General features: G+C 41.1%; 1 protein-coding gene across 2 annotated transcripts in view; it reads right to left on the bottom strand.

Annotated features, from left to right (window-relative positions):
* CUL9 (cullin 9) overlaps positions 1 to 12028 on the bottom strand; it is a 2881018-nt gene that overhangs the window by 948971 nt on the left and 1920019 nt on the right. For both annotated transcript variants that reach the window (XM_044060287.1, XM_044060293.1), the window contains exon 27: positions 6865 to 7010. In XM_044060287.1, the coding sequence (XP_043916222.1) occupies positions 6865 to 7010 (146 nt within the window). The remainder of the gene's footprint in view (positions 1 to 6864; positions 7011 to 12028) is intronic.

Below are 12028 nucleotides of genomic sequence, written 5' to 3'. Positions count from 1 at the left end.
TGTAATACCATTAACCACAGTGGGACTCTCTAAAGGACCAGCAAAGGACATGGATTCAAAGGGAAAGAGTGTGGCCCTGAACAGTAAACAGAAGATGAGCTTGGAAGGTGCATTGAGGGAAGCAACCCTGGACAACAAGCAAGAACATAAAACTGGGAGGTGGAAGTAATCTTGAATGAATAAGGAAGTTAAATTCAGAAGGTGCAAAGGTGGTGAGTCTTGATAATAAAATTGATTTCTGTGGTAGAATGATCTCCATGGACATCATGCAGTAAACTTGAATCAAGGTGTACGAGGGACACCCTGAAAAACAAGCAATGAATGTGATCTTAGTAAGCTGGGGATGGTGCCACTACAGTGCAGCTCTTCATGACTTGAAATCCTGTAGACAGCTTTCTGCATCTCTGGAATAAAAATGCAGCATACTTCAGTAAGGCTGTAAGGAAGTTTTTACTTGTTTAAATGTACACTCAGCTTAGGACGTTAGTAACATTTTGGGACAACCTTTTAGAACACATATCATAGTAGCCTACTTCTTGATGTTTTTGTCACCACATATTTACTATATAAACTTCAATTATATATGTATGACAACTTTTGAGTGGAAACTATTAATATAAATAACTTTGGTTTGTTTACAAGATATTGTGCCAATAGTGGCATACATTTAAAGTATTAATTACTGGGCCACTGTTTGGGGCTTACAGACATTATAGGGATCCAACACGGTTTCCTTTCTGGCTATTGACACGTTTTAGTCAAGCTTGTTAGAGTTGTAATAAAACCTACCCTCTGGATATAATTCTATCCAGCTACAGAGTCCCAGCCACTTATTTAGTTTTCTCTGGACAATCACTCCTTCTTGGCTCTCCGCATGTGCTACAACCCTCCTATAATGCTCTACACATCTACAACCACTATTACTCCATTTGCCCTACTAATCTCTCTCTCCTGTCTTACCTATCTCACACTATTTCCTAAGCCTTACCATACTACTCTCACACACTCCACGGCATCATACCATCCTCCTCACTCCCATTCTTACTCTTCCATCTCTTATGAACTGTTCTCCTCCAACCCAACACACCTATTCAAACCTAAGCTATTCCCCTACCCACCCCTCCTCCACTCATCTCTCATACTTCCACACCAAAATATCACTGCCTCACACAACCTATTCTACCCATCCCCACTACATTTCCTCACTCTACTCTTCCACCATACCTGCCTCTCACTTGCCGGTGACATCCACCCGAACCCCGGACCCACCACTATCACTAATGTCACTAAACCCTCCTCCCTACCAAACAAATCCAAGTACATTCACCTCATTAAACTTAATGCACAAAGCCTTAGAAACAAAATCCCTAAAACCTCCATGCTTGGCTCTCCCATAACCACCCTGACATAACTGTCATTTCTGAAACCTGGCTCAAATCTTACATAAAAGATAACAAAATCTTACCACCTGGTTACCAAACCATTCGCAATGACAGAGCACACAAAAAAGGAGGTGGAGTAGCTATAATCTACCCCTCCTCCCATACCATAACTCCCTACACTAATAAAATATCAACATTTGCCAATGCTGAAATTACAATCGGCTTTCTAAAAATAAACCACCACAAATGTATTTGTATCACTGTCCTCTATATTCCCACCTGGTGATAACATCAAAACACTTGAAAACATTCTATCCTGGTTCTCCTCTTACATAAATAATGAACCCTACATCCTGGGTGACACCAACATCAACTGGGCCACTTTAAACTGTGATGCCCCAACCCACACTATCAACCTGTACAATTTCTCCCAACTAATTGATCCACCAACCAGACCAAATAAAGATGGTACCTCTGGAACCATCACTGACTGGATCCTAACAACTCACCCAAGTCTTATCACCTCTGTAGGGATTATACCAGATCCTCTCAGTGATCACTTACCTGCCTTTGCCAACTGGCTCCCATCTCCACTGCAAAAACAACACCATTACATTCAAACCCGCACCCTCTCCTCTTTCAATAGTCAAACTTTCTCACAATGCCTAAAGCTCACTGACTGGTCCCCGCTTAAAACCCTTCCACTAGATGATGCCGTATCCTATTTTAACCACTCATTCCTGATCCTCCTCAACCAAGCAGCCCCCCCCCCCCAAACCAAACGCATCAAAACCAATCCCTGCCCATGGCTATCAAATTAAACTAAACTGGCCATGCAACATAGGGACAAAAAATGGAAAATATCAAAAACATAAAAACCCCAACTCCCTCCTAGAATTTAAGCAACTCCGAAACTACACAAAAAAGCTTATAACGAAAGACTGCAAAGCCTACTACTCCAAACTCCAGTCCTTGCACTCAACAAATCCCCAAAAATTCTGGGATTCCATATCATCCATTTTGCATCCTGGTAGTAAAGATAACTCCTGCCCTAATCCCACCCACTCCGACCTTGACACAGCCACCCATTTTAACTAATTCTTCATACACTGCATAGCCAAACTATCTTCCTCCTTACCACCCTCCTCCAGCCCCTCCCACCACAACCTCCTCCCTAAACAACTACCCTCTTCCAGATCCTTCTGCCTTTCTCCCATTTCCGCATCCACCATTAAAAGACTTCTCCTCAAACTCAAACCCTGTCACAATGCACCTGACAATCTTCCACCTACCTTCCTCAAACAATCAGCAGATAGCAACACCTATCCTACCTCAATTCTCATAAATAGATCCCTTCAAGAATCATATCTTCCCTCTACCTGGCACCATGCTTACATCATTCCCCTCCATAAAGGTGGCAAAAACTCTGAAACCACCAACTTCAGGCCTATTGCTATCCTTTCCCCTCTTTCTAAAATTCTACAGAAAACCATCCAAGCACAACTCATGACACACCTAACCAAAAACAACCTCCTATCCCCTACCCCAACACGGCTTCCGCCCTAGCCACTGCACCATGACTGCCCTTCTTTCCTTTCTGGAAACGATCAACCGTGAGCATGACTAAGGCAAATTTGTATCTACACTATTCCTAGATCTGTCAAAAGCCTTTGACACCATCTCTCACACCCTACTCGTATCCAAACTCTCCACTCTACATCTCTCTCCCACCACCATAGCCTGGTTTTCTAGCTATCTGTCCAACCGCCAACAAGCTGTCCAATGGAAAACTTCAACTTCTCCCTTCCTACCTACTTCCACAGGCATCCCTCAAGGCTCTGTTCTTGGCCCTCTACTCTTTAACCTATTCATTAACAACTTCCATCACTCCATCCCAGAATCATCTGTCATCTAATATGCAGACGACTCAACAATTGTCTGCTCAGCCTTCTCTCCCTCTGAGCTCCTAGCAAAAACCCAATTAGCCTTCTCCACAAGAGAATCCTGGATGCAGTCCAACCACTTGGCTCTTAATGCCAAAAAAACCCCAAAACAAATTAATGTTATTTTCCCCTTCCAAAAACTCCATTATTGACAAAACCTCTTTCATCATACAGAGCCAGAACACCCTCCTTGAAATTGTTCCCACAACAAAGCCTCTCGGCATCATCATAGATGAAGAACTAAAATTTGATACCCACATCCACTCCGCAATCAAAAAAAACCCACCTAAAGATTGGCCTCCTCCACAGACACAACCGCTTCCTCAGCCCCTCTACTCATCAAACCCTAGCATCTACCTTCTTGCTCCCCCCCCTTATGTATGGCGCCCCTCTGTTTACCAATCTCCACCTTGGCTTACGTTCCAAACTTGAATGCTGCTATCATAAGATCTGCAAATTTGCAACAAATTCTAAATACTAATACCACCACTGCCACTCCCTCCTCCCCCTCAATTGGCTTGACCTACCCAACTACCTCATTTACCTAAAACTCACCATTGCCAACAGGCTCATCTTTAAACCTAAACTGCCCATCTCTCACTACATCCTTAAATCCCTATATACCCAACCGCCCACTCAGATGCACAAACTATAATCTCCTTCTGGTCCACAAACCCATACGACCTCCTAGCCATCTACTAATTTCCCAACTCTCTTTTCCCTCAGATACGCAACCTACCAAACCATACTAATTTCAAATCTCAGTTATTCTCTCATCTAACAGCTAAATGGGAATGTCCATGTCACGCTCCAACATAACCCCTCTCTACCCTTTCTTTCTTCCCTGCACTGAAATCATCACGTTATCACTACTATTGCCTCTTGTCATGCTAAAACATTCTCATCCCCTACCTGCGACTGAATTTCTCTGTTATCTAATGTACTATACATGCAATAACAAATAGCTTTGGTGCTTCTTTCATAAATAATGGTTCATCTAACCACAAATGGATTGTAGCTATGTTTTGAAAGTTAACTCAGAGCTTAAGTCACATTTTATTCTTCTGTTACTGTTGAGTTTACCTAACCTGTAAAGGTCTAGTAATCCTCATGTTCTTCAATGTTAACTCTCAAAGTGCTTATTACATAATGTATTATTCTTCTGTAATGTTTAATTGCTCTGTATGAACTCTATTTCTTTGTAACACTTAACTTGGAATGTCTTGGAGCTTTTCTCCCCCGGCCTCCACTGAAAAGGGGCTCTTTGTGGCCCAGTGGACATCCCCGGTCATCAAACTTAAAATAAAATAAATATGGCTGGCATAAAAATGTTTACGTTTAGCAAACCAAGAACATGCATAACTTCTGATCACGAGTATGCTCATAAATTTACTCTCAGAAGAGCATACACTGGGCACGTGCAATGAGTTATGCCTATAAACAGAAAATGCTGAAACCCACAAAGTTGAAAGCAGGACAACAACAACCTTAGTTCATTTGCCCCCACCCCTAGAGAACAAATGGGTCATAGGACTTTGGGCCCAGTGGGAATAAGCAGCCTAGGAGGGTGAAGGACACAGGCTCGATGGCCAGTGGACACCTAGAGCAAAACAAAAACAGCATGCCAACACACAATGGATGTCCCCAGTGACTAAGGTACCCATTGATGAAAAATTAAACTGAAAAAAAAATATACTTTCCTCCCCTGTTGACTTGAGATTACTACCAACAGTCTCACGTAACGTTAAACAGTCACATTTTCAATGTCCTAAATAAATGTACCAATCTGTCAACGATGAACACCAAAATCTTTAATCTAGTTCAAACTGTATTGGCTTATTTCATCAGTAAATTCCACTTTTTACACACCAAGTATCTATTTACACTACTTCTGTGACACCTCTCGATAAAATGACGCTGTTTTTACATATGCAATGTGGTGCTATAAAAGCCCCCTCTCCACACACAAAGTGGAGCTTCAGTACTTGGGCTCACCTTGTCATGGTCAGATCAACATGTTTCAGAAAGCTAACTGTGTTACTGGGTCATATATTTTTCAGCATCACATATTTCGCAACAAAACATAGACAACCAAGCCTGGCTTCACAGCACACAGAGACAAACCCTGATTGTAACCCAAGTAACTGTGGTTTGATTATTGACCCTGGCACTGGAGCAGCCAGAGAGGGGAAGGAGTGAACAGGCACTGCCTACTCATCTCTCCTGGCAAGGTGCACTCACCTTGATGGAGACCGTAGTGATCACTTGTGTTGCAGGAGGAAGGTCACGGTTTTTGGAGGCCATGTCCCTTGTGGAAATGATGGGTGCCCTTCAAGGAACAGCCTTATTGCATGTCACCTTCCTGGCACCTCTCCAAGTGTATGTTCAAACAGTGCCAGGGAGAAAAACAAGAAAGCCACAAAACAGAGGTTACCCGTAAGATCTGATTTCTGGTATTTATGAAGAGGTTGTATAAGGAAGCAGAGAGAAATACATACCCCCATTAGTAAATTTCAATAAGCACAATTATGCTATTAGTACACAATACTGATTTTTACAACTCAATGGCCCTTACTTACAACAATTCTAATTCTTTAGTAAAGGTACAGGGTTTGATTCTCATCTTTGAAAGAAATTGGCTAGGCTTAAAATGGCCCACAAGGGCAGCTAGCCTACTATTTACCTATGACCCTATGAAGTCTTCAGTCTAAGATGTAGTCACAAAATGTCTCTCTAATGTCTTTTGCTTCAAAACCCAAACGTAAAACTAAACTATTCCACACAAAACATCCATTTCTTCTTTCCTATTCAAACAAACCCTTGTTTTCCTTTTTAATAAAGTTTCCATTTCCTTTTGTTCTTCCAACTGCATCAGCATACAATTTTCCAGACTGCATCCCACCTATAACCTTATGTCCATGCAACTCGATTCATTTCCTTTCTGCTCAACTCACTATCCATTCTGAAAATCTTTTCCATCATAACCAAAAACCTTCTTGTCCAGGATCACCTTTGTTCAATAAACCAACCAGTTTTTCATTAACCAAACCTCCAAAAGCAGTTTCAGTTACTTCAAACTCCTAAGGTTTAAAGTCAGCTGCATGCTGTCTATTTGAACTATCCACTTGCTTTTCAACAGTTTTTGGTCCGACTGGTGAATCACACTATCACCGACAGAATAACTCTCTTCTCCCTTCATTAGTGCACAACTTTTCCTAGCTGCCTCTGCATAAGAAACAGAAGCAGAAAGTGCAGCAACAAAAATGTTCCCCCTCGTAATAAAAAGAGTAGTGTAAGTTCAATGATCCCATGAACAAATTGCCCCGAGGAGTATAACTACCATCTCAGGTTACCCCTAAAACAGGCTACTAGCCTAACAGGACTTATCTGGTTAACAAAGAACAAACAAACAATAAACAAACGTGGCACACTCAAAAATTCAGTGTTCTGATGTTTCAGTTAAACAAAATTACCAACTTAAAATGTAACAAATATTACCTAGCTATGTTTTGCATTGTCACATTTAAAGACATACTCACCTCTGCTTCATTAAACTGAAGTAAAATGTACATCTGAAGTGTTGTTACATGAAATATTAAGGATTCATATTGGACTACTGCAGAGCCAAGCCACGTCCACTGCAAACGACGAGGTTTTGAATTACCTAATCCAGTCACACCTTGACCTAGAAGGGGATAAAAGCAAAATAAACTCAAACACAGTGCCTTTTCAACTACCAGCTTCTAACAAACTCTCTTATACTACCAGTTTCAGTATTTAATTTGCCCACTGAAACCTCAGTTCAAAAGCCATTCAAAATCCCAGCATAAAATGTACCTTGGTCAACTGTTCTATCATCATGAGGCTTTCATTATTAATCAAAAATCCTCTCTAATGCCTCCACAAATTTTATATATTTTTTCATTCATAAATTTACCAGGACTTTGTTCATCCAACCCTACCAACAAATTAAACAGGACACACTGACTTTAGTGTTGCTTTCAAATAAAACTATATTTACCACGTGTGTATCTTCTAAGGAGCCACCCCAAACAAACTGCAACTGAAGTTTCAAACCTCTCAACTGTCTTCAGCTGCTACTGCTCTCAAAGCACACACATAATTTACTTTAAATGCTCATCAATGACAGTCCCAAACCTTGCAGCTGTCAATGTCATTTTCTTTACTGCCACTCAAGAAATCAGCCACAAAGTCCATCCTCACTTCTGCTGCCACTTCCGAACGAATTACCACTCAAGCTACGTCTGGCCGTTAATGTAGACGATTCAGACCATGAGAGGTTAAGCAGCTGCTTCTTGTAGTCATGACAGTACTCCAGGACAACTGGGGAATTGGGTCATGCTTATTAACTACTTATGAACATCTGAAAGTGTATAATACCAAGTTTGGTATGACTTCTGGTATCAAAATCTAACAACTATGCTCAACTACGTCCTCTTCTGTTCTCTAAATTTTCTAATTAGCTGTTCAGACTGTTATCACCCAGCCCACCATACCTGTCAAATTGAACTGTGACCAAGTGCTGTGCTAAAGCTCAATACAAATGCAAATTTTAGAAAGCTGCTACTGCTCACAACGTAGGTTCATAGGTGGTGTACTAGACTAATGACCATGAGGGGCTTTTTAAGCCTAGCCAATGCATCCCAAAACTCTGACAAGTTCTGGTACCCTTGATAAGTATAAGCTGGGGCCTGAAACATTTATAGGTTGACTGTGTCCATTAGGTGCCAAACCAGAGAAGAATTTCCTTCTCCCCATCCAATTATCCAAGTTACACGAACTGGGTTAGACAGGAACTCACAAGGAGGGGGGGAAGCCTATTACAGAGAAGGGGTATTCTCTAGGATACATACCTGTCTCTCCAGCACATCCTATTTATATCACATGAAAGGTTTATTCTACTGCTAAAATGTATGCAATACTAACTAATTTCACCATGCTCTAAAGGTCAAAAGACCATTTTTAGTACAAAGCACAAAAAGTGCACGCATGTTAGCTGTGCAAGACAAGAGGACGATGTTAAGTGCCTAATTTTTAATATCACTTTACATAAACAATATCTCATTACTTTTTCACTTCTTATATCCTTTACAGCTTAGGGGATCACCTTGTTTAATCCTAAAATTAGTCAAGTATAGGAAATATTCATTTAAATCACAGTACCAGGCATGTCACTCAATCACTGTGGCTGAAAACTCAACATACAGTCTGATGCAGTAAGCATTTACACACTTCAGAAAAGAATGAGCTCACAGTAAAACTACAGTATAAAAAACAACAGAAATATTATTTGTAAGGCACTCAGAAGCCCAGCATATGCAAGGGTCACTATTAGGTCTTATCAGTAGTTCTCACAGGACCATTCATCTCATATTGGCTATCAGTTTACTCTGTCTTAGAATAATCTGGTGCAAGAATTACAATACAGCATGATTCACTCCATGTTTGTTAAATGCCAAGTAGCAAAATGGAAATTTTCTCAAAACTATACCAGATGATATACTGTCAAATATAACATGTCCAGCATAAAGAGTAATTGTATAAAATATTACCATAACCATAGATGTCTTTCTCTTCTATGTTACAATATTCTTAACATGTGGGAGATCCTCCACCCCAAGCAACCAGACGCATGGCCAGCATACAACAGCTTTTAGCTACAGCAGGTACGTGGGACATTGCATATATGGCTTGCTGAACATCAGCCATAAAAAGGACATCCGCACATACAATCCTCAGAACTGAAATGCCCTGGGAGGAACACCAGTATAAGGAAAATAAAAATAATCTGCCATCCAAGGAAAGAATAAGGTATGGGGAGGAGGAGGGAGGGAAAGAATACTGCAACACAGAAGAGAATGACAATTACAGTTATGGTAAGATCTTACACAACTACTCTATGTCCTTCTATTCTAATGTTGCAGTATTCTTAACATGTGGGAGAATACCAACGTTTAGGAGGAAACCTGGGAAGAGGAAGGAACAGAACAACTTTCTACAAAGCCATGAAGAATGGCTCTAGCAAACCCAGCCCTGGATTTAGAAATACTATCCAGCTTGTAATACCTGGTGAAAGCATGAACAAAAGACCAAGTGTCAGTCTCTAATATGGTGGTAGTATCACCAGAGGAAGCCACAGACCTAGTGGAGTCAGCCTTTACAAGAACAGGGAGACTCTTACCATGGAACACATAACAAAATGAAAGTGCCTTAGAAATCCAAGAGGGAATAATCTGCTTGGAAACAAGCAAACCCAGAGCACTGGGATGAAAAGAATTAAAAAAACTGATCAGATTTCCTGACAACTTTAGCTTTATCCAAATAAAACCTGAGTTGTCTATGCACATCCAAGGTGTGTAAGATCCCCTTTACTGGAGGATTGTGGACAAGGGAAAAAGTGCGCAATTGAATAGATTAAGAGAGAACTCATTCACCCCCTTGGGCATAAGGGAAGGATAGTATGCAGAGAAACCCTATCCTTATTAAAAAAAAAAAAAAAAAAAAAAAAAAAAAACAAGAAAAGGTGGAGAAGCCATCAAAGTTTGAATCTCAGAAACCCTGCAAGCAGGGGTTAAAGCTAGTAAAAGAATGGTTTTCCAGGTACAAAACTTTAAGGAAGCTAACACTGCAGGTTCAAAAGGGGCTACAGTTAGATACTCAAAGACATATTTTTCAAATCCTTAAAAGGTGGAACTGGTTTCCTGTGAGGATTAATGTGAAGGATGCCTTTGAAAAAAACTTTTACTTCCAATCTAGAAGCTAAAGGGGAAGTCAATGGCAGACAAGCAAAATGGCTGACAAGTGAACTTTCATTGAGAAATAAGCCAAACTACTCTTAAGTAACTCACACAAGTAGGAAACAACAACTGGGGTATCCACAGAAAGTGGATCCAGATTACGTGAAAGACACCAAGTATAAAATCTCTTCCATTTAGATAACTAAGATCTTCTAGTACTGGGTTTTCTGGCCTCTTGCAGTATCCTAAGCACATCCTCAGAAAAAAGCATCTAAAAGGAATCAAAAGTTTATCACCCACAGAGTCAGTTGTAAAGTTGTCAGAGGTGAATGAAGCAGAGATCCCTTGTCCTGTGTGAAGATCCATTCTGAGGTAACTTGTGATGATTGCCCTTGACTAAATGCAGAGGAGGGAATCAATGCTGTCTTGGCCAAAAGGAAGACACTAGCAAGATTTTTGGTTTGTCCTGCTGAATCTTGAGCAGAACATTTTGAATGAGAGGAAAGGGGAGCATGCATAAAGAAATATCCCCTTTTATGAGAAGGATAGGGCATCCATCTTCCAAACCAGAGGATCTGGGACTCTGGCACAAAAAAGACGAAGCTGACTGTTCAGAGGAGAAGCAAAAAGATCTACTAGAGTACCACCCCACCGCTGGACCAAGTCCAGAAACACATCCCTGTGAAGCATCTATTCATGGGATTGAGTCAAGGACCTGCTTACAGTGTCTGCCACAAAATAATGAGTGGATGGAATGTTAACCGCTTGAAGAGTCACTCTGTACTGAACTGCCAAGCTCCATGCCATCACAGCCAACTTGTAAAGAAGATATGACTTTGTCCCACCTTGCTTGTTTACATACCAGAGGACTGTGGTGTTGTCAGTAAATACCTTTAAGGGTCCTGGATGAAATGGAAGATGGAAAGCCTGTAGAGCTAGAATGAGTGCCCTCATTTCCTTGATACTGACATGCCCCTTCCTTTGAGGAGACCAGAGACCCTGCACAGTCTTTGGCACAAAGGTTGCCCCTCAACCTGTGTCTGAGACATCTATAAACAACTCGAGTTGGTTGAGCCTGATGAACAGGAAGGCCTGGATTCAGGAAAAAAATTGCTGAATTCACCAAAGAAGCTCCAATTTCAGACATGGGAGAAGAGGAAGTACAAACTCCAGAGGGTGAGCATGCTGCATCCAAACAGATTCCTCATGCGAAGTTTTGCCAAGGGCACCACAGATATTGTGGATGCCATAAACCCCAGCGATCTTAGAAACTCCCTGCCACTAATGGATGGAAGAGGCAGTAGACTGTGGAAGGAGGAAAAGAAGGAAATGAGAGAGACTTTTTTTCTGGTGGAAGAAAAGCCATCATGAGTTCTGTTCTTAGCCTGCACCCTAGGTAAATGTGATACTGAGAAGGGGAAAGAAATGATTTACTGTGAACCCAAACCTTTGTAGGAGAGACTTGGCAAACTGAAGATTTTGACTTAACTGTTCTGGAAAAAGAGCCAGAAAAGGAGGTCGTCCAGGTATGGATATACCCAAATACCTCTGGATCCTGCAAAATGCAATCACAGAACCAACACTTTGTGAATACCCTTGAGGCAGTAGAAAGAACAAAGGGCAAGGCAAAGAGAACTGAAAGTGCAAGGAGGCAAAAGAGAAATGTAAAAATTTCCTGTATAGACGATGGATAGGTATGTGAAGGTAGGCATCCTTGATGTTCAGAGAGGCCAGATAGGCATGAAGAGGAATTAAAGGAACAAAGTCTGTAAAGACAGCATGCAAAAAGTTGGAACTTTTAGAACAGTGTTTAAATGGGATAGGTCCAGAATGGGTCTCCAAGTAGTACCATCCTTTCTGGGCACAAGAAACATTCTTGAGTAAAATCCTTACAGAGTTTAGACGAAGGTAAGTAAGCCGAATTGTCACCCATATGGAAACTGGA

This window comes from Protopterus annectens, chromosome 1.part0 (assembly GCF_019279795.1).
Source record: "Protopterus annectens isolate FY-2018-M chromosome 1.part0, PAN1.0, whole genome shotgun sequence".
Lineage (NCBI taxonomy): Eukaryota > Metazoa > Chordata > Ceratodontiformes > Protopteridae > Protopterus > Protopterus annectens.
The sequence above is the reverse complement of the archived record's forward strand: the minus strand, read 5'-3'. Positions and strand labels throughout refer to the sequence as shown.